Source organism: Camarhynchus parvulus, chromosome 21 (genome assembly GCF_901933205.1).
Source record: "Camarhynchus parvulus chromosome 21, STF_HiC, whole genome shotgun sequence".
NCBI classification, from domain to species: domain Eukaryota; kingdom Metazoa; phylum Chordata; class Aves; order Passeriformes; family Thraupidae; genus Camarhynchus; species Camarhynchus parvulus.
The window spans coordinates 1,356,241-1,382,774 of NC_044591.1; the positions used below are offsets into that span (position 1 = coordinate 1,356,241).

The 26,534-nt window shown below is 53.7% G+C and overlaps 1 protein-coding gene across 1 annotated transcript; it reads right to left on the minus strand.

Annotated features, from left to right (window-relative positions):
• ALDH4A1 (aldehyde dehydrogenase 4 family member A1) lies at window positions 1-26,534 on the minus strand. Its single transcript, XM_030963813.1, has 15 exons — window positions 26,476-26,534; window positions 25,056-25,149; window positions 24,722-24,814; window positions 24,572-24,619; window positions 23,829-23,984; window positions 21,653-21,802; window positions 21,499-21,573; window positions 17,954-18,141; window positions 15,051-15,124; window positions 11,704-11,900; window positions 11,379-11,426; window positions 9,412-9,564; window positions 3,066-3,187; window positions 1,760-1,878; window positions 1-685 (listed from the first exon to the last, which is right to left on the minus strand). The coding sequence occupies exons 1-15, from the start codon at window positions 26,508-26,510 to the stop codon at window positions 573-575; spliced, it is 1,665 nt and encodes a 554-aa protein (XP_030819673.1). The 5' UTR covers window positions 26,511-26,534; the 3' UTR covers window positions 1-572.

Here is a 26,534-nt window from a genome sequence, read left to right on the forward strand (position 1 = left end):
CCCTCTCCAGAGCTGCCCTCTCCTGGCTCGAGGCTCCGCCCAGCCCAGGGTTAGGGGGGCTCAGGCTGGGGACAAAGCCCAGCCCCGGGGACAGAGCCAGCCTGGCTGCCCTGCACACCCCGGGTTGGGGCTGCTGGGGACAGGGAGGGACATGGCTGGGGACAGGTGACAGGGACAGATCTCAGCTCCTGCTCTGACCCTGCTCAGCCCTGTGCAGAGGGAACTGCCCTGGGGATGGGAGGCCAGGAGGGAAAGGGAGCCGGGCCCAGCTGTGCCTCTGCAGCCACCCCTTAATCAACAACCTAATTAAGCATGCTCACACAGAATCACCGAGGTTGGAAAAGACCTTTAAAGTCACCAAATCCAACCACTGCCACACTCACCCTCGTGTCCCCAAGTGCCACCCGACCCAGGACACCACAGGAGCTCGGAGCTTTACCATTGAACAACATTATTTTTTTTTTTTTTTTCCTTTTTTCCTTTTTTAAAGATTTCCCAGGAGGGGAGGGGGGTCAGGGGTCAGTAGTGTAAGTGCTGTGCAGGGGTGGCAGTGTCCCCAGGCTGTCCCCAGGTCACTGCATGTAGGCGTAGCGCCAGTCCCCCAGGGGCACGTGCGTCTCCTTGATGGCCTGAGGGGACGTCCAGCGCAGCAGGTAATGGGGACCCCCGGGCTTGTCATTGGTGCCTGTGGGGACAGCACAGAGCCATGGTGACACCAGGAGGGGGGCAGGGACACGGAGGGACACAGAGGGATGGGGGGACATGGAGGGACACAAGGGACAGGAGGGATACGGAAGGACAGGAGGGACCTGGAGGGGCACAAGAGGGACACAGAGGATGGGGACATGGAGGGACACGGGGCACTGGAGGGACACAGAGGGACAGGAGGGACACAGAGGGACGCAAAGGATGGGGACATGGAGGGACACAAGGGACAGGAAGGATATGGAAGGACAGGAGGGACCTGGAGGGGCACAAGAGGGACACAGAGGGACAGGTGGGACAGGGAGGATGGGGACATGGAGGGACACAAGAGACAGGAGGGACACAGAGGAATAGAAGGGACATGGAGGGACACGGGGTACAGAAGGGACATGGAGGGACAAGGAAGGGATGGGGAGAGACACAGAGGGACAGGAGGGACACAGAGGATGGGGACATGGAGGGACCTGGAGGGGCACAAGAGGGACACAGAGGGACAGGGAAGGATGGGAGGGACATAGAGGGACAGGAGGGACACAGAAGAATGGGGACATGGAGGGATGGGAAGGACACAGAGGGACACAGGGGACATGGAGGGATGGGAGGGACACTGACACAGGATGGGGACATGGAGGGACACAGAAGAATGGGGGGACACAGAGAACAAGGAATGAGAGGGACATGGTGGGACAAGGAGCACAGGAAGGATGAAGGGAGATGGGAGGGACCCAGGGGACACGAGGGATGGGAGGGAGAGGAGGGACAGGCAGGGATGGGGACAAGGAGGGACAGGAGGGATGCACAGGGACAGAAGGGATACAGAGGGATGGGAAGGACATGGAGGGACACAGGGATGGGAGGGACACAGGACAGGGACGTGGAAGGACATGGAGGACGGCAGGGACAGGACACAGGGGGCAGAAGGGACACGGAGGGACACAGAAGGATGGGGACAAGGAAGGACATGGAGGGCCAGGAGGACAAGGGACACGGAGCACAGGGGGGACACAGGGGACAGGGGGACACAGGGGGAGCTGGCCAGCAGCGCTGGTGTCACCTGAGATGCGGGAGCCCCCGAAGGGCTGCTGGGCCACCACGGCCCCCGTGGATTTGTCGTTGATGTAGATGTTGCCGGCGGCGTGGCGCAGCACCCGCAGGGACTCCTCGATGGCAGCCCTGGCAGGGAGGACAGGGATAGGGGCAGCCTGAGCACAGCCCGGGGGCTGCAGAGCCACCAAACCACGCAAAGAGGGGCTTGGGGCCCCTCCAGAGGGGTCTGGGGCCCCTCCAGAGGGGTTTGGGTCTCCTCCAGGGGGGTTTGTGCCACCTCCAAAGGGGTTTGGGTCCCCCGTGCTCAGTTCCTGCCCCCAGGGGTTTCACACACACACACACACAGCCCCTGCATTTTCCCTGCCTTGGGTTTTTTCTCTTTCTCTGTTTTCACTTCACGGTTATAAATCAAAGGTTGTTGTCCCTCATTATCCAGTGGGGCTGTGGCTGCCCCACCCCTGGCAGGGTCCCAGGCCAGGCTGGAGGGTCTGGAGCTCCCCGGGGCAGTGGGAGGTGTCCCTGGATCAGCTCTAAGGCCCCTCCAGCCCAGAATTCTGCGACAATTTTGGGTCATTCTCTCTGAGGTGACACCACTCCTTGCTCTCCTCGTGCTGAGTGGGCCGGGGGATCAAAACATTGCTTTGGGATCATTCCTCACTGGAAAAAAAAAGCTTTTTTGGGCTAAGAACACCCCAAAAAAACGAACTAAGCTGAGCTTGCAAACCATTCATTTCCTTCCTTGCAGGAGGAGCAGCAGAAGGAAGGAAAGGAAAAGGGGGAAGGAAAAGGGGAAAGGGGAAAAAGGGAAAGGGAAAGGGGAAAGGGGAAAGGGAAAAGGGAAAGGAAAAGGAAAGGAAAGGGGAAAGGGGAAAAAGGGAAAGGAAAGGGAAAGGGGAAAGGGAAAAGGGAAAGGGAAAAGGGGAAAAGGGAAAGGGAAAGGGGAAAGGGAAAAAGGGAAAAGGAAAAGGGGAAAGGAAAAGGGGAAAGGAAAAGGGAAAGGAAAAGGGAAAGGAAAGGGGAAAGGAAAAGGGAAAGGAAAGGAAAGGAAAGGAAAAGGAAAGGAAAGGAAAGGAAAGGAAAGGAAAGGAAAAGGAAAGGAAAGGAAAAAAAGGAAAGGAAAGGAAAGGAAAGGAAAGGAAAGGAAAGGAAAGGAAAGGAAAGGAAAGGAAAGGAAAGGAAAGGAAAGGAAAGGAAAGGAAAGGAAAGGAAAGGAAAGGAAGATGATATAGGAAGGAAGATCTGTGGCTCAGTGGAGATGGGAAAAGCACCCCCAGCTGCTTTTTGGGGGAATTTTCGGGAGTTTTGGGACTCACTTATCCTGGGCGAAGATCGCCCCCGTGAGGCCGTACGGGGTGGAGCTGTCGATGAGCTCCAGCACCTCCCGGTAGCGATCCTCGGGGTACACGAACACCGTCAGGATGGGCCCGAAGATCTCCTGGGGGGCAGGAAACACCACAAACTGTCAGGATCAACCCAAAAATCCCATACAAACCAACAGGATGGGCCCCAAAATCTCCTGGGAATGCAGAAATGGAATGCAAAAATCCCATAAAAACCATCAGGATTGGCCCCAGAAATCCACACATCCCATAAGGATCGGCCCAAAAATTTCCTGGGAGCTCAGAAAATCCCACAAACTGTCAGGATCCACCCCAAAAATCCCATAAAAACCATCAGGATTGGCCCCAAAATCTCCTGGAGGCCAAAAGATGACACAAACCATCAGGATCAGCCCCAAAAAGCCCACACACCCTGTCAGGATCAGCCCTAAAACCTGCACACCCTGTCAGGATCAGCCTGAAAATCTGCTGGGAATGCAGGAAACACCACAAACCGTCAGGATCCACCCCAAAAATCCCATAAAAACCAACAGGATGGGCCCCAAAATCTCCTGGAGCCCCAAAAACACCCATACAAACCATCAGGATGGGCACAAAAATCTCCTGGGAATGCAGAAAGTATCAAAAAAACTGTTGGGATTGGCCCCAAAAATCCCATAAAAACCAAGAGGATGGGCACAAAAATCTCCTGGGAACGCAGGAAGTACCAAAAACCATCAGGATCAGCCCCAAAAAGCCCAAACACCCTGTCAAGATTGGCCTGAAAATCTCCTGGGAATGCAGGAAACACCACAAACTGTCAGGATCAACCCAAAAATCCCATAAAAACCAACAGGATGGGCCCCAAAATCTCCTGGGAACGCAGAAATGGAATGCAAAAATCCCATAAAAACCATCAGGATTGGCCCCAGAAATCCACACATCCCATAAGGATCGGCCCAAAAATTTCCTGGGAGCTCAAAAAATCCCACAAACTGTCAGGATCAGCCCCAAAAATCCCATAAAAACCATCAGGATTGGCCCCAAAATCTCCTGGAGGCCAAAAGATGACACAAACCATCAGGATCAGCCCCAAAACCCCAAACACCCTGTCAAGATCAGCCTGAAATTCTCCTGGGAATGCAGGAAACACCACAAACTGTCGGGATTGGCCCCAAAAATCCCATAAAAACCAACAGGATGGGCCCCAAAATCTCCTGGGAATGCAGAAAGTACCAAAAACCCATCAGGATGGGCCTCAAAACCCACACACCCTGTCAGGATCAGCCTGAAAATCTCCTGGGAATGCAGGAAACACCACAAACTGTCAGGATCAGCTCCAAAAATCCCATAAAAACCAAGAGGATGGGCACAAAAATCTCCTGGGAATGCAGAAAGCACCACAAAGCATCAGGATCCGCCCCAAAAATCCCATAAAAACCATCAGGATTGGCCCCAAAAAACCCACACACCCTGTGAGGATTGGCCTGAAAATCTCCTGGGAATGCAGGAAACATCACAAACTGTCAGGATCCACCCCAAAAATCCCATAAAAACCAACAGGATGGGCCCCAAAATCTCCTGGGAATGCAGAAAGTAGCAAAAACCCATCAGGATGGGCCCAAAAATTTCCTGGGAGCTCAGAAAATCCCACAAACTGTCAGGATTGGCCCCAAAATCTCCTGGAGCCCAAAAACCCCATACACACCATCAGGATGGGCCCCAAAACCCAAACACCCTGTCAAGATCAGCCTGAAATTCTCCTGGGAATGCAGGAAACACCAGAAACCACCAGGACTGGCCCCAAAATCTCCTTGGAGGCCAAAGAATGACACAAACTGTCAGGATTGGCCCCAAAAAACCCATACAAACCATCAGGATTGGCCCCAAAATCTCCTGGGAATGCAGAAAGCACCACAAAGCATCAGGATCAGCCCCAAAAAACCCACACACCCTGTGAGGATTGGCCTGAAAATCTCCTGGGAATGCAGAAAGCACCACAAAGCATCAGGATCCACCCCAAAAATCCCATAAAAATCAACAGGATTGGCCCCAAAATCTCCCGGAGCCCAAAAATCCCATACAAACCATCAGGATGGGTCTGAAAATCTCCTGGGAACGCAGGAAGTACCAAAAACCATCAGGATCAGCCCCAAAAAGCCCAAACACCCTGCCAAGATTGGCCTGAAAATCTCCTGGGAATGCAGGAAACACCACAAACTGTTGGGATTGGCCCCAAAAATCCCATAAAAACCAACAGGATGGGCCCCAAAATCTCCTGGGAATGCAGAAATGGAATGCAAAAATCCCATAAAAACCATCAGGATTGGCCCCAGAAATCCACACATCCCATAAGGATCGGCCCAAAAATTTCCTGGGAGCTCAGAAAATCCCACAAACTGTCAGGATCCACCCCAAAAATCCCATAAAAACCATCAGGATTGGCCCCAAAATCTCCTGGAGGCCAAAAGATGACACAAACCATCAGGATCAGCCCCAAAAGCCCACACACACCAACCATCAGGATCAGCCCTAAAACCGCACACCCCTGTCAGGATCAGCCTGAAAATCTGCTGGGAATGCAGGAAACACCACAGACCATCAGGATCCACCCCAAAAATCCCATAAAAACCAACAGGATGGGCCCCAAAATCTCCTGGGAATGCAGAAATGGAATGCAAAAATCCCATAAAAACCATCAGGATTGGCCCCAGAAATCCACACATCCCATAAGGATCGGCCTAAAAATCTCCTGGGAAGGCAGAAAATCCCACAAACTGTCAGGATCAACCCCAAAATACCCACAAAACCCATCAGGATTGGCCCCAAAATCTCCTGGAGCCCCAAAAAAACCCATACAAACCATCAGGATGGGCACAAAAATCTCCTGGGAATGCAGGAAACACCACAAACTCGTCAGGATTCGCCCCAAAAATCCCACAAAAATCAACAGGATGGCCCCCAAAATCTCCTGCGAATGCGAAAGTGCCAGAAACCACAGGATGGGCGCTCAAAAACACACCCGTGAGGACTGGCCCGAAAATCTCCTTGGAAGGCAGAAAATCCCACAAACTGTAGGATCAGACCCAAAAACCACAAAACTGTCAGGATTGGCCCCAAAATCTCCTGGAGCCCAAAAATCCCGTACAAACCATCAGGATGGGTCTGAAAATCTCCTGGGAATGCAGGAAGTACCAAAAACCATCAGGATCAGCCCCAAAAAGCCCATAACACCCTGTCAAGATGGGCACTAAAAATCTCCTGGGAATGCAGGAAATACCAAAAACTGTTAGGATTGGCCCCAAAAAACCCCTAAAAACCATCAGGATGGGCCCAAAAATCTCCTGGGAATGCAGGAAGTACCAGAAACCCCATCCAGGACTGGGCCCAAAATTTCCTGGAAAGATGCTCCCAAAAACCCATACAAACCATCAGGATTGGCCCCAAAATCTGCTGGGAATGCAGAAAGCACCACAAAGCATCAGGATCAGCCCCAAAAATCCCAAACACCCTGTGAGGATCGATCCCAAAATCCCCTGGGAGCCCAAAGAGCACCACAAACCATGAGGATCAGCCCCAAAAAATAACAAACCCCGTGAGCATCGGCCCAAAATTCTGTGCAGCCACAAAGTGTGAGGATCAGCCCTAAAAAACCCACACAGCCTGTCAGGATCAGCCCCAAAATCACCCGTGAGCCCAAAGAACAACACAGATGAGGAGGATCAGCCCTAAAAAATGACAAATCTCGTGAGGATCAGCCCGAAAATTGCCCAGGAGTCAAAAAGTCAATGAGGATTGGCCTGGAAATCTCCTGTGCAGCCCAAAAAGCAACACAGGATCACCCCAAAGAACAGCACAGCCCATAAGGACCGGCCCCAAAAACAAACACACACTGTCAGGATTGCCCCAAAAACTGCCTGTGAGCCCAAATTACACAGACCCCGAGGATCAGCCCCAAAACCCAACAAAACCTGGGAGGATTGGCCCCAAAATCCCCCAAAAAAATGAAGATTGGGCCAAAAATCTCCTGGGCAGTGCAAGTAACAACGTACCTGTCAGGACTGGCCCCAAAAACAACACACACACTGTCAGGATTGGCCCCAAAATCTTCTGTGAGCCCAAAAAGCAACAGGCACAGCGAGGATGGTCCCAAAAATTCCCAGTGAGCCCAGAGAACCCCAGGTGCTGTGAGGATTGGCCCACAAAAATATCCAAACCCGGCACAAAAACCTCCTGTGAGCCCAAAAACCAACACAGCCCATGAGGATCAACCCTAAAAACTCCTGTGAGCCCAAAAACCAACACAGCCCATGAGGATCAACCCTAAAAACCTCCTGTGAGCCCAAAAACCAACACAGCCCATGAGGATCAACCCTAAAACCTCCTGTGAGCCCAAAAACCAACACAGCCCATGAGGATCGAGCCCAAACTCTCCCCGAGTGGCCCCAAAATCTCCCAAAATCTCAGCCCAAGCCCGGGGTCAGCCCCAGGAAGGAGCAGGAGCTGCCCCACCCCAAAGAGCCCGACCCCAATGCAGGAACCCATTCCTGGGGGAGCCCTCCCAGAGCAGGGTTGGGGTGGGATCCCACTGGATTTGGGGTGGGATCCCAGAGGCATTTGGGGTGGGATCCCACAGAGATTTGGGATGGGATCCCACAGAGATTTGGGATGGGATCCCACAGGGATTTGGGGTGGGATCCCAGAGGCATTTGGGATGGGATCCCACAGAGATTTGGGGGCCACGGGTTGGGGGCCCACACTTGGTCCCCTGTGGGATCCCGTTGGGTGGGATCCCAGGGATTGGGGTGGGGTACCCCACACCTCCCTCATTATGGGATCCCACTGAGATTTGGGATGGGATCCCACAGGGATTTGGGATGGGATCCCATAGGCATTTGGGATGGGATCCCACAGAGATTTGGGGTGGGATCCCACAGAGATTTGGGGTGGGATCCCACAGGCATTTGGGGTGGGATCCCCCACATCTCCCTCATGATTGGGGTCCCCACAGGGATTTGGGATGGGGTACCCCACAACTCCCTCATTATGGGATCCCACTGAGATTTGGGATGGGATCCCACAGGCATTTGGGGTGGGATCCCACAGGCATTTGGGGTGGGATCCCACAGGCATTTGGGATGGGATCCCACTGGGATTTGGGTGGGATCCCGCAGAGATTTGGGGTGGGGTACCCCACACCTCCCTCATTATGGGATCCCACTGAGATTTGGGATGGGATCCCACTGGGATTTGGGATGGGATCCCACTGGGATTTGGGATGGGATCCCACAGGGATTTGGGATGGGGTCCCCACATACCCCCTCAGATGGGGTTTGGGATGTGGGATCCCCCCACCGCCCTTTGGTGGGGTCCCAGGGGTCCCCTGTTGGCCACAGGATTGGGGGGGCCCACCTCTCATGTGTGGTTGATTTGGGTGGGTCCCGGATGCCAAGGGATTTGGGATGGGATCCCGGGCCCACACCATTTGGGATGGGGTCCATGATGGGGTCCCTGCCCCAGGGGATTTGGGATGGGGTCCCACAGGGGTTTTGGGATGGGGTCCCAGGGGTCCCTTCAGGGATTTGGGATGGGATCCCACAGGGATTTGGGATGGGGTTCTCCCACACGATTTGGGGTCATGGTCCCCCTCCATGTGGGGCCCCTGCAGGGATTTGGGGTGGGGTCCCACCTCTTGAGGGTCAAGGGGATTTGGGATGGAGTCCTGGGGGTCCCACAGGGATTTGGGATGGGGTCCCACCTCGATCCAGATTTGGGATGGTCCCAGTCTGATGCGTCCCACAGGGATTTGGGACAGGGATCCCTCCACACCTCTCTCATGATGGGGTCTGCAGGGATTTGGGATGGGGTCCCACAGGGCCAGGGATTGGGGGGGGGACCCAGGGGGTCCCACACAGGGATTTGGGATGGGTCACCTCTCAGGGGGTAGGATTTGGGGTGGGGTCCCACCTTCCCCCATGGGTCCCGGGGGATTTGGGGTGGGGTCCCAGGTTTCTGATGGGGTCCCATGGGGATTTGGGGTTGGGTCCCACCTTGGGGTCCCGGGGATTTGGGGTCAGGGGGTCCCACCTCTGTTGATGGGGTCCCAGGGGATTGGGGGGTCCCCACCTCTCTCATGTGGGGTCCCGGGGGGTGGGTCCCACCTCTCATGTGGTGTCCCAGGGGATTTTGGGGTTGGGTCCCACCTCTCATGATGGGGTCCCACAGGGATTTGGGGTTGGGTCCCACCTCTCTCATGATGGGGTCCCAGGGATTTGGGGTCGGGGTTGGGTCCCACCTCTCTCATGATGGTGTCCCAGGGGATTTGGGGGTTGGGTCCCACCTCTCTCATGATGGGGTCCCGGGGGTCGCTGCTCTGCACGATGCACGGCTCCACGTAGAAGCCCACGCTGTCGTCGCAGCCGCCGCCCGCCAGCAGCGTCAGGCTGGGCGAGCTGCGGGCGTGCTGCAGCCAGCGCCGGATCCGGGCAAAGGACTGCGCACAGGGCGGGGGGCATGGAGAGGGGAGCTGGGGGCTGCAAGGGGGGTCTGGGGGCTTGAAAGGGGGGTTGGGGTCTTGTAAGGGTTGGGGGCTTGAAAGGGGGTTGGGGGTGTAAAAGGGGTTTTGGGGTCTGCAAGTGGGGCTGGGCGTAAAGGGGGGTTTGGGGTCAGCAAGGGGGATTTGGGGGGCTTAAAAGGGGGGTCTAGGGGCTTAAAAAGGGGGCTTGGGGCCTGCAAGGGGGGTCTGGGGGTGTAAAGGGGGTTTGGGGTCTTAAAAGGGGGGCTGGGGGTTAAAAATGGGGTTTGGGGGGCTTAAAAAGGGGGTTTGGGGGCTTAAAAGGGGGTTTGGGGTTTGGAAGGCGGTCTGGGGGTGTAAAAGGGGATTTGGTATCTGCAGGGGGGGTCTGGGGGTGCAAAGGGGGGTTTGGGGGACTTAAAGGGGGGGTTTTTGGGGGCTGCAAGTGGGGCTGGGGGTGTAAAGGGGGGTTTGGGGTCGGCAGGGGGGGTCTGGGGGTGTAAAGGGGGTTTTGGGGTCTTCAAAGGGGGGCTGGGGGGTTAAAAATGGGGTTTGGGGGCTTAAAAGGGGCTTGGGGGCTGCAAGTGGGGCTGGGGGTTTAAAAGGGGGTTTGGGGGTCTGGAAGAGGAGCTGGGGGTTAAAGGGGGTTTGGGAGCTTAAAAATTATTTTAAAAGGGGGTTTGGGGGCTTAAAAGGGGGTTTGGAAGGGGGTTTAAAAGGGGTCTGGGGGTTGTAAAAGGGGTTAAAAGGGGTTGGCATCTGCAGGGGGGTCTGGGGGTGTAAAAAGAGGGGTTTGGGGGCTTAAAAGGGGTGTTGGGGTTTGTAAGGGAGGTCTGGGGTCTGGAAGAGGGTCTGGGGGTTTAAAAGGGGGGTCTGGGGTCTGCAAGGGGGGGTCTGGGGGTGTAAAAGAGGAGTTTGGGGGGCTTGAAAGGGGGGTTTGGGGCTTAAAAGGGAGGTCTGGGGGTGTAAAAGGGGAGTTTGGGGGTTTTAAAGGGGAGTTTGGGGGTCTGGAAGAGGGGTTTGGGGATTTAAAAGGGGGTTTGGGGTCTGGAAGGGGGTTTGTGTTGGGACTGACAGGAAATGAGGGGGTTTGAGGGTCTGGAAGGGGGGGTTTGAGGATTTAAAATGAGGGGTTTGGGTCAGAGATGACAGGAAAAGAGGGTTTGGGGGTCTGCAAGGAGGTTTGGGGGTTTAAAAGGACATTTGGGGGTTTAAAAGGGGGATTTGGGGGTCTGGAAGGTGGTTTGGGGGGCTGAAAGGGCATTTGGGGGTCTGAAAGGGCATTTGGGGGTCTGGGAGGGGGTTTGGGGGTCTGGGAGGGGGTTTGGGGGTTTGAAAGGGGGTTTGGGGTGTGTCAGGGGTTTGGGTCACTCCTCTCAGGACACTCTGCTCTCGGTGCCCTCCCGGCTCAGGAGGAGGAGCAGGGAATGCACACAAAACCCTCAGGCCAGGACGATTTCTGGGGGAAATGCCCAGAAACCCCAGAATTTTCACCAGCAGGGCACACAACACTCAGCCACCAGGCAGCTCCAGCTGATCCCTGTCTGCATTTCTGCAGCAAACTCCACTGGGGCTGCTCTGGCCTTACCCTGATCCCCATTTCTGCAGCCAACCCCACACCTGGGGCTGCTCTGGGCTCACCCTGATCCCATTTCTGCAGCAAACTCCACCTGGGGCTGCTCTGGCCTTACCCTGATCCCTGTCCTCACTTTTCCCCCAACCTGGGGCTGCTCTGGGCTCACCCCGATCCCTGTCCCCACTTTTGCCCCAACCTGGGGCTGCTCTGGGCTCACCTTGTCATCGATCACGGCCGAGAAGAAGGTGCCAAAGTCCTGGGTGGGCTGTGGGAGGCAGAGAGGAGGGGATGAGAGCTCACCCTGACCCCAGAGCTCCCCCAAAACCCTTCCCCGTGTCCCGGGAGCTCCGCGCAGAGCCGGCCCAGCCCTCCCCGCAGAGCGGCTACAAGTTAATTTCTCATCGGGGCCAGGAGCTGCGCGGCGGAGGGGGGGATGAAAAGCTCGGCTCAATGGGAATTAGCAGCCGGTTCCCGCAGCCCCTAATCCCATCAGCCTCCCGCTGAGCCGCGAAGCCCTTCAGCAGCCCGGCAGCTCGGCTCACATCTCCCACTTTGATCTTGCCGTGCTCCTCCAGCAGCTTCTCTTTGATGTGGGGCCACAGCGAGGCGGGCGCGTAGAGCCGCGAGCAGGCGGAGCATTTCTGCCCGCCGAACTCGAAGGCCGAGCGCAGGGTCCCGTTCACGGCGCTGCCCACGTCCGCGGAGCGGTGCAGCACGTGGAAGTTCTTGCCGCCGCACTCTGCGGGAGCGAAACGGGCGCGGGAGGAGCGGCCCGGGCGGGGCGGGGCCCGGAGCGGGCCCGGGGCTCTCCACGCGCCGCGGGCTCACGGGGGAGCTGAGCTCTGTGCGTGTGTGCTCGTATAGAATTACAGATAAATAAAGAATGGCAATAAAGACTATACCTATTAACACATTGTAATATAATGTAATGTAATGTAATGTAATGTAATATGATATGATATAATATAATATAATGTAATATAATGTAATGTAATATGATGTGATATAATATAATATAATGTAATATAATATAATATAATATAATGTAATATAATGTAATGTAATGTAATGTAATGTAATGCAATGTAGTATAATGTAATATAATATAATATAATGTAATGTAATGTAATATAATATAATATAAATGTAATGTAAATACAATAATGTAAATGTAATGTAATAATACAATGTAATGTAATATAAATGTAATGTGTAATGATATAATATAATATAATATAATGTAATATAATGTAATGTAATATGATATGATATAATATAATATAATGTAATATAATATAATATAATGTAATGTAATATAATGTAATGTAATGTAATGTAATGTAATGTAATGTAATGTAATGTAATGTAATGTAATATAATGTAATGTAATGTAATGTAATGTAATGTAGTATAATGTAATATAATATAATATAATGTAATATAATGTAATGTAATGTAATGTAATGTAATATGATATGATATAATATAATATAATGTAATATAATATAATATAATGTAATGTAATATAATGTAATGTAATGTAATGTAATGTAATGTAATATAATGTAATGTAATGTAATGTAATATGTAATATAATATAATATAATGTAATGTAATATAATGTAATATAATATAATGTAATGTAATGTAATGTAATGCAATGTAGTATAATGTAATATAATATAATATAATATAATGTAATGCAATGTAATGTAATGTAATGTAATATAATATCATATCATATCATAATGTAATGTAATGTAATATATTTTTATACATATGTAAAATTAGAGGGGAACGGATGTCTATATAGATATTTTTATATCATTAAATTTATATTCTTTATTTGTATTTAATGATATTTTTATATCATTAAATACAAATGAAGAATATAAATATATATAAGGACTACAGATATAAATATAAATATAAGTGTAAGTATAAGTAATATATAATATAATATAATATAATATAATATAATATAATATAATATAATATAATATAATATAATATAATATAATATAATATAATATAATATAATATAATATAATATAATATAATATAATATAATATAATATAATATAATATAATATAATATAATATCTGATGTCAATATATATGTTTATATATAATGATATCTATAAATATATATAATGATGGTTTTATATAACATAGTATTATATATAAACATATAATTATGTTTATATATATTATATATTTTATATATGGTTATATATAACTATATATAAAAATATATAAATACATAATTATATATAATGATGTTCATATATAATATGATATATATTTTTATATCTATATATATAATTAGAGGGGAACTGATGTCTATATATATGTTTTTATATAATGATATATATAAATATATAAAATGATGTTATAATATAATATAATATAATTAATATAATATAAATTGTATATGTAAAATATATATAATTAGAGGGGAATTGATGTCTATCAATAAACATTATATATGTTTATATATAATGATATCGATAAATACATATAATATTTATATAATATATAATAAAATATATAATATATAATAAAATATAAAAATATATTATAACAAAATTATATATAAAACATATTTTAAATTTTCCGTGTATTTGTGACCCTGCAGTTCTTTAGTGCAGAACTGCAAACCCCACACGCAGTGCCAGCTGCTGCTCTCCCGTTTGGGGCACACACAGCAATTCCTCTCCAGGCCTGGCACTTAAGGACACCTCACTGCCTCAGGCCCCAGAGATTAAACAAAAGGGAGCTGGGGGAGCAAACTTGGGGTGAATGACTTCATTAGCTGAAGCTGGAATTGGAGGATTAACCCCCAACATGCAAATGGACCAAAGTGATAAAAGTGTGAAAACCTGCGAGCTGTGGTTCATTTTGGGGTGCAGCCCCTGCCTGGGATGTACCTGAGGGCCCTTCAATAAATAAATACACCTGCTTTTAATTCCCTTCACTTTGGCTCTGTTTTTAGGCAGCCCCAAAAGGCACCAGGACAGGGAGAGCTGTGACCAAAGGGGGAAAACCCTGGAGCAGGCGGATAAAACCCATGGAAAAGGGACCGAAGGGACCAACCCCAATTCCCAAAGGGACCAACCTCAATTCCCAAAGGGACCAACCCCACCCAAAGTAACCAACCTCAATTCCCAAAGGGACCAACCCCAATTCCCCAACTTTGGCACCCCACACGTTGGGGTCCAACCACCACCTCCCCACCCCAAAATCCCACCCTGTGCCGCCCCCACAGCTCTGAACATCCAGGGATCTCCTGCCCTCACGGGGGTGGGAATGCTGCCCCGCTCCTCCCCAGGCACAGGAGAGGGGCAGCATTTGAATCCTGGGGGCGGCTTCGGGCGCCCCAAGAGAAGGATATGAATCTATCAGAGAGCATCCCAAGGAGGGCTGCAAAGGTCGTGAGAGGTCTGGAGGGGAAGCTGATGAGGAGTGAGAGGTCTGGAGGGGAAGCTGATGAGTGGCTGAGGTTCCTTGGTTTGTTCAGCCTGGAGGAGGCTGAAGGAGACCTCAGTGCAGCTCCCTCCCGAGGGCAAGGGCAGGGGCAGGCACTGACACTGATCCCCTCTCTGGTGACCCGAGGGAACGGCCTGCAGTTGTACCAGGGGAGGTTTGGGTTGGATTTTAGAAGGTTCTTCCCCCAGAGGGCGGCTGGGGGCTCCCCAGGGAACGGGCACAGCACGGAGCCTGGCACAGCTCGGGAAGGGTTGGGAGGCTGCTCCCAGCACAGCGTGCGGCTCTCCCTGGCCTGGGCAGGGCCAGGACTTTGCTGATCCCTGATCCTTCCCAGCTCAGGATATTCAGTGATTCTCTGAAGCAAAGAAACACAAAAAAAGGGGGCAGGGGGGGCCGGTACCTCCAGCCAGGCGCGGGAAGTTGCGGTAGCGCTCCAGGTTGTCCGAGACCTGCTTCCAGAGCCGCCGGAACGTTCTGGAACACAGGGAGGGAGGGAGGGGTGCTCAGGGCTCTGCACACAGGGAGAGGCACACGGGCTGATGGCACCTGATGGGAAACCCTCTAAAAAAGATGGGAAATGCTCCAAAAAAAGGGATGCTCTGATGGGAAACCCTCCAAGGGATGCCCTAATGAGAAACGCCCTCAAAAAAGGGATACCCTGATGGGAAATCTCCTAAAAAAGGGATGCCCGGATAGAGAAAAATCCCCCAAAAAAGGGATGTCCTGATGGGAACCCCCTCCACAAAAAGGGATGCCCTGATGGGAAATCTCCTAAAAAAGGGATGCTCCAATGGGAAACCCTCCAAAAAAAGGGATGGGAAGTCCCCCAAAAAGAGGGATGCCCTGATCAGATATCCCCTCAAAAAAGGGATACCCTGATGGGAAAGCCGCCCAAAAAAAGGGATGCCCTGATGAGAAATCTCCTAAAAAAGGGAAGCTCCAATGGGAAACCCTCAAAAAAAAAAAAAGGGATGGGAAATCCCCCCAGAAAAGAGATGCCCTGATGGGAAACCCTCCAAGAAAAGGGATGAGAAATCCCCCCCAAAAAAGGGATGCTCTGATGGGAAACTCCATATTAAAAAAATGGGGAAATCCCTCCCACCCCAAAAAAAAAAAGGATGAGACATCCCCCAAAAAGAGGGATGGAATGCCCTGATGGGAAACCCTCCAAAAAGAGGGATGCCCTGATGGGAAACTCCATAAAAAAGAAGGATGGGAAGCCCCCCCACCCAAAAAAGGGACGGCTCAATGGGAAATCTCCTAAAAAAGGGGATGCTCTGATGGGGAAACCCCCCCAAAAAAGGGATGCCCTAATGGGAAACCCTACAAAAAAGGGATGCCCTGATGAGAAACTCCCTAATAAAAGGGATGCTCTGATGGGGAACACCCTAAAAAAAAGGGATGCCCTAATGGGAAACCTTCCAAAAAAAGGGATGCCCTAATGGGAAACCTTCCAAAATAAGGGATGCCCTGATGGGAAACCCCCTAATAAAAGGGATGCCCTGATGGGAAATCTTCCAAAAAAAGGGATGCCCTGCACAGGGCAGTGGGGCTGGGGGCACAGGTATCAAACAAAGGCTGCACGCAGCAGCTCCACAGCTTTAGAAATAAACTGTTGCAGGGAAGGGCACGCAGTGAACATCCAGAAGTTTCTATTCCTCCCCTTTCCCCCCTTCCCTTCAGGCCTCACTGTGACAAACGCCCCCGAGCTGGAAAACAATAAAAATGGAAATGGCCTCGCAGCAGGAGGCTCGGCCATAACGCGGCTGTGAGCTCCCCACCCGGGCAGTGCCTGCTCACCCCAGCGGGGCCGGCCTGGGGAGGGGGCCCAGGCTCGGACAGCCCCTGCAGGGACCCCCCAGCACCTCTGAGAGCCCGTGGGACACAGCAGAGCCCAGGGAGCAAACCCAGCTGGGGCAAACCAAGCCCACCTGGGGTGCAAAACCCACCTGGGTACAAAACCCACCTGGGGTGCAAACCAAACCTACCTGGGGTACAAAACCTACCTGGGGAGCAAACCCACCCAGGGGGCAAACCAAACCCACCCAGGGGGAAAACCAAACCTAACTGGGGGGACACCAAACCTAACTGGGGTACCAAACCCACCTGGGGTGCAAACCCACCCAGGGGGCCAAACCAAACCCACCTGGGGTACAAACCAAACCTCACCTGGGTACAAAACCCACCTGGGGAGCAAACCCATCCAGGGGGAAAACCAAACCTAACAGGGTACAAACCAAACCTACCTGGGGTACAAAACCCACCTGGGGAGCAAACCCATCCAGGGGGAAAACCAAACCTAACAGGGGTACAAACCAAACCTACCTGGGGAGCAAATCCACCAGGAGGCAAACCAAACCCACCTGGGTGCAAAACCCACCTGGGGTACAAAACCTACCTCGGGGGCAAACCAAACCCACCTGGGTACAAAACCCATCCAGGGGGCAAACCAAACCCATCTGGGTACAAAACCCAACTGGGGTACAAACCAAACCCACCTGGGTACAAAACCCATCCAGGGGGAAAACCAAACCCATCTGGGGGGAAACCAAACCTAATTGGGGTACAAAACCCACCTGGGTACAAAACCCACATGGGGTGCAAACCCACCCAGGGGGCCAAACCAAACCTAATTGGGGGGAAAACCAAACCCACCCTCAGGGGAAAACTAAACCCACCTGGGGTACAAAACCCACCTGGGGTACAAACCAAACCTACCTGGGGAGAAAACCAAACCTAATTGGGGTACAAAACCCACCTGGGGAGCAAATCCACTAGGGGGCCAAACCAAACCCACCTGGGGTACAAACCAAACCCACCCAGGGGGCAAACCAAACCTAATTGGGGGGCAAAGCAAACCTACCTGGGGCACAAAATCCACCCCGGGTGCAAACCCAACCTAATTGGGGTACAAAACCCACCCTGGGGGGCAAACCCACCCCGGGGTACAAACCAAACCCACCCAAGGTGCACCCCCACCCACAGCAGCCCAGGGAGTGTCACTGCCACTCTGGCTGTTCCTGTGCCCAGAGCTGAGCCCCAGAGCTAAAACCACTCCCCACCCCAGCACCAAAGCCCAGCTCAGCCCCTTTTTGTCACCACTGTGAACCCCTGTTTGGATGTAACTGTGCAACCACAGCCTGCCAGCTGCTGTAGCCCTTCCCAGTGCCAAAGCGAGCCCCCAGCCCCTCCCTGTCCCCACTGGAGCCCCCAGCCCCTCCCTGTCCCCATTGGAGCCCCCAGCCCCTCCCTGTCCCCACTGGAGCCCCCAGCCCCTCCCTGTCCCCAACATCCCCAACCTACGGCACGCTGCCGGTGAAGTTGAGGCCACAGAAGTGCTCGGAGCTGGTGACAGTGTCCCCAAACTCGGGGCCGTCCGAGGGCACGAACTGCACCACGTTGGGCGGCAGCCCCGCCTCCAGCAGGATCCTGTACACGGCGTAGCTGGAGAGCAGGGCCGTGTCACTGGGCTTCCAGAGCACCACGTTCCCCTGGGGACACACAGAACACCTCACAGGGCTGTGTCACTGGGGACACACCACAAACACCCCACAGGGCCATGTCACTGTGTCACTGGGCTTCCAGAGCACCACGTTCCCCTGGGGACACACAGAACATCTCAGCAGGGCCATCAGAACTCCCTGGATGCTGTCCCAGAGCGGTGGCACCTCAGGGACACCCAGCCTTTATTTCTTTTCTGTGTTCCCTATTATTCCATGTGTTCCCCACACTCACGTGTAGCTCTGTTGGATTAGTGACTGCACCTCCCAGTTATTTTCCTTCCCTGAGGCAGAAATATCAAATTCCCAGAGCTCCAAGCCCCAGGGGTTCAAGGCCCCAGTGCTGCCTTGGTTCTTCCAGGGAACCCAAGGTGAGAACAGCTCCTGGGATATTTCATGGGCAGAGCACAGCCAGTGCTGAGGGGGGACCCAGACCAAGGGGGGACTGCATCACCACTAATCCTCCTAATTGATGTTTTTTATCAATGATGCTGATTTCCCAAAACCTGTAAAAATGTCCTCATCCCTGTGGGGTGGGCTCTTGTGAACATCTTTCCATCACTGCCCCTGCAGGCCTTCAAATAAAGATCTGCTCCTTCACTAAAATCATGTCCAGTTTCATTTCCAGGGCGGCAGCACCACCCTCACTCACCCCAGCACTGTGTGGGCAGGGCTGGGAGTGCCCTGCTCAGCTGAGGGCACAAATCCTCCTCTTTTCTCTCACCAGGTGGCTGTGCTAGCCTTCCCCACCCTCCCTGCCAGGGCTGAGCTCTGCCTTCCCCAAGAGGAGCTGGAATCCAGGCCCTGGTTCCAGGAATGTCACCAGCACTGCCACCAGCCCTGGGCACAGCTGTTTGTGCCAGCCAGGGCAGGGAAACCAAAGCTCCTGCTGGATTAACCAGGCACAAACAGCACGAGGGGCTGGAGACCTGCACTGGTGCCACCCCTTGGCCCTGTGCCACCCCAGCCCTGTGACCACCCCGTGTCCCCTGTCCCCCGTGTCACACGGCTCAGCCTCCCCTGCACGGGTCACAGCAGCTTTGTGTCACAGACATGTTTTATGAAAAATCCTTTCCTTAGGACTTTTCCTCCGGAGAAGCTGAGAGGCCTCAGGAACAAAATGTAACCAATGGTTATCTGCTGCTGTGGAATGCAACAGGTGCATCTGTGATTGGTCTCATGTGGTTGTTTCTAATTAATGGCCAATCACAGTCAGCTGGCTCAGACTCTCTGTCCGAGACACAAGCCTTTGTTATCATTCTTTGCTTTTTCTATTCTTAGCTAGCCTTCTGATGAAATCCTTTCTTCTATTCTTTTAGTATAGTTTTAATATAATATATATCATAAAATAATAAATCAAGCCTTCTGAAACCTGGAGTCAGATCCTCGTCTCTCCCTCATCCTCAAACCCCTGTGACACGGTCACAGCTTTGCACTCCTGGCTCCAGCTTTCCAGGGATTTGCTGGGCAGGAAAAACTCCCCTGGGCACAGCTCCTTCCTGGGCACAGCTCCTCCAATCCCCCACTCCCAGCCCTGCCAGAGCCCTGCAGCAGCTGGGAAATCCAGGCCAGGCTGGGCACAGCATTCCAGCAGCCTGGCCTGCTCTGATCCCGAGGAAATCCCATTGCCAGGACTGACTGCTGCGCCTCTCCAGTGTCCAACGCCCCGTGGGGACAGAAACTCTGGGGCTCTCATTAACACTCCCCTATTAAGCATTGTTTTCACTGGGGCTCTCATTAACACTCCCCTATTAAGCATTGTTTTCACTGGGGCTCTCATTAACACTCCCCCATTAAGCATTGTTTTCACTGGGGCTGTAATTAACGCTCCCCCATTAAGCAGCCTTTTCTCCTCACTGTAATCCCAGGTGCCCCCGCTGCTGATTCCCAAGGCACTGCTGGTGTCCTGCTGCCTCCTGCCCCAGCCCAGGGCAGGGACCCCATCCCGCTGCAGCATCCGGGGGAATTCACTGCCACGGGATGCCATGGGATGTCCCCAGGTGTCACTCAGAGCTGCCAGCAGGGGTTTGTCCCGTCCCAGCAGGGCTCACCCGCTCTGGGATGAGCTCATCCCCAGATCCCCCAAAGCCAAGGGGGTCCCTGGGGTCCCGGGCACCTCTCTCCCCAGAAATCCTCCCAGTTCCATGGTGGCTTCACCCTCTCCTTGTCCCTCCACTTCTTCAAATGTTTCACTCAAATATGGCTTTAAATGTGATGTGATGTTCCCAAATTAAAAACTCCCCAGCCTCTTTGGGGCCAGCAGGAAATCTGAGCCTGATTAGCAAAGAGCTGAGGACAATTTGTTGTTGTTTTTTCTATCCCAGTACAACAGTAAATTAATTATTGCTGGCCCAAATTCACCAGGTTATTACAGCCTCTCCCCAAAATCCACCCTGCAGAGGCAGGAGCTCCTGTTCTCCATGGGCTGGGACACAAATGGGAATGTGCAGAAATGCTTTTTACCATTACTTTTTTTTTTTTATATTTTTTCAGGCTTTCTGGGCTCTCCTGTCTGCCAGTTCAGTGCTAAATTCAGAGCCATGGCCATCCTTGGCCCTAACACACCCCCTGCACCCACAGAGTGTCACCCCAGAGGAATGTGAGCAGCTCCAAACTGGTTACACTTTCATGTCCCAACAGCACCCCGAGCCCGGGCAGGAATCAAACCCTGCTGTGTCAATTCCCAGATGCCAACCCCAGCTGGGAAGGAAAAGACCCCTTGGTTCAGAGCAAAAACCCCCGGAGGGCAGGTCTGGGGAATTTGTGCTTTCCCAGCACTTCCTCCAGCACACTGCGAATGCAGACACTGGGTGTTTAATTAAAGCCTAAACACTGGGTGTTTAATTAAAGCCTAAATGCTGATTGGGTCAGGGGTCCAACAGCCCCAGGGGGCTCAGCTCCCTCCTCGCCTACCCCAGCCCAGCTGAACCTGAGGGCTGGGATCCCTGTCCCAACCTTTCCTTGGACCATCCTGTCCTCCTGCCCTGTCCCCTTGTCCCTCTGTCCTGCCACCCTGCCCTGTCTCCCTACCCTGTCCCCCATCCTGTGACCCTGCCCTGTCCCCATGCCCTGCTCCCCTGTTCTGTCTCCTGCCCTGTCCCGTCCCCCTGTCCTGTCCTCCTGCCCTGCCCCCTTGTCCTGCTCCTCTGTCCCCTGTCCTATCCCCCTGCCCCCCTGCCCTGTCCCCTGTCCCCCATTTCCTGCCCCCTGTCCTGTCCCCATGTCCTGCCCCCCTCTTCCCCTGCCCTGTCCCCCATTTCGTGCCCCCTGTCCCCCATTTCCTGCCCCCTGTCCCCCATTTCATGCCCCCTGTCCCCCATTTCGTGTCCCCTGTCCCCCAGCACTCACCATCAGCGCCGGAGCCCCCGCCAGGTTGCCCCCGATGGCCGTGAAGTTGAAGGGGGACACGGCAGCCACGGAGCCCTGCGGGGACACAGGGACAGGGCCATGGGGACCCTGCTGTCCCCAGGGTGACCCCGAGGGACACGGGGGCCCAGCTCACCTCCAGCCCCCGGTAGACCATGGAGTTGGTGCTGATGTCCACGCTCAGGGGCTGGCTCTGCTCCAGCTCCAGCGCGTACTGCGCGTTGAAGCGGAAGAAGTCGATGAGCTCGGCTGCGGCGTCGATCTCGGCCTGGATCACGGTCTTGGCCTGCAGGGACAGGGAGGGGATGCAGCAGTGGGGTGTGGGGGATGTGGCAATGGGGCATGGGGGATGCAGCCGTGGGGTGTGGGGATGCAGCCGTGGGGTGTGGGGGATGTGGCAATGGTGCACAGAGGGATGCAGGAATGATGCATGGGGGATGCAGCAGTGGGGTGTGGGGAATGTGGCAATGGGGTGTGGGGGATGCAGCAATGGTGCATGGGGGATGCAGGAATGATGCATGGGGGGATGCGGCAATGGGGCATGGGGGGATGCAGCAATGATGCACGGGGGGATGCAGCAATGGGGCATGGGGGGATGCAGGAATGATGCATGGGGGGATGCAGCAATGATGCACGGGGGGATGCAGCAATGGGGCGTGGGGGATGCAGCAATGGGGTGCGGGGGATGCAGCAATGGGGTGCGGGGGATGCAGCAATGGGGCATGGGGGATGCAGCAATGGGGTGCGGGGGATGCAGCAATGGTGCATGGGGGATGCAGCAATGGGGTGTGGGGGATGCAGCAATGGGGCATGGGGGGATGCAGCAATGGTGCATGGGGGGATGCAGCAAGGGTGCAGTGCTGGCTGTGGGTGCCCCTCTCTATGGAATCAGGACGCCCCCCAATGAGAGGAGAGGAAATGACGTATCTGACTCCACTGATATCAGAAGGCTAATTAATTACTTTATTATACTGTGTTATTCTATATTGTATTACACTATATTACACCTAAACGGAATCTGCCAAGCACTCAGCTCTGCACACACTGCACAGAATCTCGTGACTGTCACCCAACAGTCCTGACACACACACACACACACCTGGCCCCAACAGGCCAAGGAAACAAAACACCATCACTCTGGGAAACAATCTCCATACTGCATTCTACTTCTGCACAAACACGGGCACAGCAAATGATAAGAATCGTTTTTCCTTTCTCTGAGGTTCAGAGAATGTAAAACCCAGAAATATTCTTGGGAAGAATTGTGCCTTGCTTTTCTCTGTGAGGAGAAATGTGGCGACACTTCCCGAGGGGCCTCCTGCACTCCTCAGGCTGATCCTGCTCCCAGCAGCAGCAAGGAGTGAGGATCAGCCTGGATCCCCCCACAGAGCACCTCCAGCCATTCCCACTGCCAAAACCCACCCTGGCAGCCCCTGCTGCCCTGCTCCTCCTGCTCAGCCCAGCTTCTCCAGCACCCCTGCCTCAGGCTGGAAATGGGGGTGCGTGTTCTATTCCCATCTGTTAGAGATGGGGCAAAAACCCACAGATAACTGCTCAAGGGACAGAAGAGAGCTGCTCCACAGACAGGAACAGAACACACACTCCCATTTCCAACCTGAGACACAGGGATGAGCTGGGGGTGTTCCCAGCTCCCTCTCCCATCCACGGGAGGTCTGAGGGATATTCAGGATATTCTGTCCATGGGGCAGTTTTCTTTATCTCTGCCACAGCCAATGCTCCCTCCAGGAGATCTCTGCTGTCCATGGCCACTGAGTGTCCCTGCAGGGCTGATCCAATTCCAGCATCCCATGGGGAGATGCTGCGCCCAGGGGAGGAGCCAAGCATTCCTGCCTGGATCCAGTCTGAGATTTTGGGACACCCCAGCAGCCTTTGCCCCCTGCATTGCCAGAGGAGCAGCTTTCTGCTGCCCTGCATTGCCAGAGGGAGCCCAGGCCCATCTGCAGCAGCCCTGGAGCTGCAGAGGAAAACTCCCCCCTTGTGCAGGATCCCTGCTGCAGCAGCAGCACAGCTGGCACTGCAGGAGGGCTGAGCCCCCATGGGATGGGGCTGTGCCACCCCCTGACACACAGGGGGCAGGGCATGTTCTCACTCTGTCAATGGTGGGGTTTTTTTTATACTATTACATTTGCATTTTTAATTTTCCTAATAAGAACTGTTATTCCTGCTCCCACATCTTTGCCTGAGAGCATTTTAATTTCAAAAGGGGGGAAGGGGTTTACATTTTCCATTTCAGGGGAGGCTCCTGCCTTCCTCAGCAGACACCTGGCTTCCCAAACCAAGCCCATGCCTACCTGCCCCACCATGGTCTTGGCCAGCACCTCAGCTCGCCGCGGGCCGCTCAGCATGTCGGCCGCCTTGAGGAAGATCTGAGCCCGGTCCTGCACGGGCTTCAGGTCCCACTCCTTCCTGGCTGCCAGGGCGGCGTTAATGGCTTTGTTAATGAGCTCCTGTGGAGGCAAAGGGGAAAAGGCAGCAAGGAGGAGCCTCTCCGGTTCCTGCCCTGTCGCTACAGGACACGAAAGAACACAAGCGCACACCGCCGTTCTCAAGGTGAAGAAAAAAGGGAAGTTTATTTTCTGACTCTAACATTTATAGTTTTCTAAGAGTGACTGGATTGCAGGGTGACAGTGCCACCTCTCCAATGACACTGGACAAACCAACAGTCTATCAACCTTTTCTTCTTCTACAAAGGAATGTAAAACAATGAGTTATTTACAGGAAGTGTGTGAGGAAGTTTGCTACAAGAATGTCAACATCAGAAGGCTTAGAAAATCTTAAAAAAACAGAACAACACTGCCCACCACCAGGTCACAGGGAAAAGCGAGGGGTCACCCACCCCAGGCACTGATCACTGGGGCCATCACAACCCCGAGTCTGCAGCTCCTGGTGGGCTTGTTCCAGGATCCCTGGGGCTTGGAAAGGCTCCTGGAGCTTCCCTGCTCACAAAATGCATTGCACTTGCTAAACCAAGGCCAACTGCTGCTGCTTCCCCAAAAAACCAGCCAGGAAGAGGGGGGACAGAGAGTGCACTCACCTTGCTGGCGTAGCAGTACTTGGCCACCTTGTGGGCATGGTTAAAGGGCTGGGAAGAGAAGAAGAGGCTCTGTAGGAACCAGTCCAGGGTGCTCCTGCAGGGACCCCCCTGCTCCGTTCTCCCCCACTCAGCGAGACCCCCCTGACTCACCGAGAGCTGGTACCTCACCGTGGGGGTCCACACCTCCTCCCCCCCGATGACACACGGGATGTCCTCGGTCTTGTCCTTCAGCTCAGCCAGGGCCTGGCAGAGAGGAGAGCGTGGTGGGAGCAGCTCCCAGCGCCTCCGGCTGCCCTCCATCCCCCTCCCCACGGGCACAGGGAACTGGGAACAGGCTCCGGGCACGGGCTGCCCACAGGGAAGGAGCAGGAGCTGGGCAGGATGGGGCTGTCACACCAGGGAGAGCCTGGGGCCGCCCTGCAGCACCTGCAGCACCGCCCAGGGCCCCCCCAGCCCCAAAACCCCCAAATCCTGGCACTGGTACCTTCTGGAGCGCCGCTCGCTCGGGGCTCCCCGGCTTGAACTCCAGGATGGGCTCGTTGGTCACCTGGATGGCCGGGCGGTGCTGCCATCTCCGCCTGCGACAGGGCAGGACAGGAACCGCTGCAATTCTGCCCTTCCCTCCTTCCCCAGCATCGGGGACAGCTCGGCCCCGGGGACACCTCGGTCCCTGGGGACACCTCGGTGCCAGGGATACCTCGGTCCCTGGGGACACCTCAACCTCTGAGGACACCTCGGTCCCAGGAGACAGCCTGATCTGGGGGACACCTCAGTTCCAGGGCACACCTCGACCCGGGGACACTTCAATCACAGGGGACATCTCAATCCCCGGGGGACACCTCGGTCCCGGGGACACCTCAATCCCACGACAGGGTACAACCAGCCCCGGCTCCATCCCTCCCGCTGGATGGGGATGCCAGAGCCGGGAGCTGAGCCCAGCCCTCGCCCCCAACCCAGCACTCCTTCTCTCGCTCAGCAAAAAGAGCTGGGACAGGATTTTAAAGGAACGAGGCACGGGAGGGATCTTTAAGGAACGAGGCACGGGAGGGATTTTTAAGGAACGAGGCACGGGAGGGATTTTTAAGGAATGAGCTGCGGATCTACCCGGGCTGCTCCAACACCCGCACGCTCCGCCGGCTCCCGGCAAAGTCCAGGGGCAAAAGCCGGACGGGCACCCTGGGCTGCCCCGGGGTCACCGGACCTTGGCACTGCCCAGCCCCGGGAACGGGTTACATTGTCCGGATCAGCGATAATGCCCGGAAAAAGGGGGAAATGGGAGAAAAAGGAGGGGGAAACGAGGGGGGAAGGGGGAAAAACGAGAGGGAAAAGAGGGAAATGAAAGGAAAAGGGGGAAAACGAGGGGGAAAGGGGAGAAACGAGGGGGGAAAGGGGGAAACGAAGGGAAAAGGGGGGAAACGAAGGGGAAATGGGGGAAACGAAGGAAAGAAGGGAAAAACGACGGGAAAATGGGAGAAACGAGGGGGGAAGGGGGAAGGGGCAGGAAAAAGAGCAAACAAGGAGAAAAGAAGACAAGGGAGAAAAGGGGGAAAGCAAGGGGGGTAAAGGAGGAAAACACAAGGAAGCAGCGGAAAACAGGTGAAAACAAGGGTAAAAGGGAAAACAAGGGGTAAACTGTGGAAAGCGGGCGGGAAAGGAGAAAACAAAGGGGAAAAACGAGGCAAACAAGGGCAGAAAAAGGAGGAAGGACGGGGGAACAAGGGGAACTGAGGGCTGGCAGTGCCCGCAGCTGGCAGCGGGAGAGTGCCTGGGGATGGCAGGGGCAGGAGCGGAGCCCGAGCCCGCCCCACGCGTGGGGACGGTGCGGGAAGGGGGCAAGGGAAGGGAAGGGAAGGGAAGGGAAGGGAAGGGAAGGGAAGGGAAGGAGGGAAGGAGCCCGCACTCACCCGCAGCCCCTCAGCGCCCGCAGCCGCCGCCACATCCCGGCCCGCCCCGCCGCGCTCCC

Excerpts from the sequence above, each read along its gene's own strand:
- ALDH4A1 (XM_030963813.1), bottom strand. The coding sequence starts at position 26,510 with ATGTGGCGGCGGCTGCGGGCGCTGAGGGGCTGCGG. Across the intron at positions 25,150-26,475 it reads CGGGCGCTGAGGGGCTGCGG|GCGGAGATGGCAGCACCGCC; the intron begins GTGAGTGCGGGC and ends GCCCTGTCGCAG. Across the intron at positions 15,125-17,953 it reads AACTTCACCGGCAGCGTGCC|AACGTTCCGGCGGCTCTGGA; the intron begins GTAGGTTGGGGA and ends CCTGTGTTCCAG.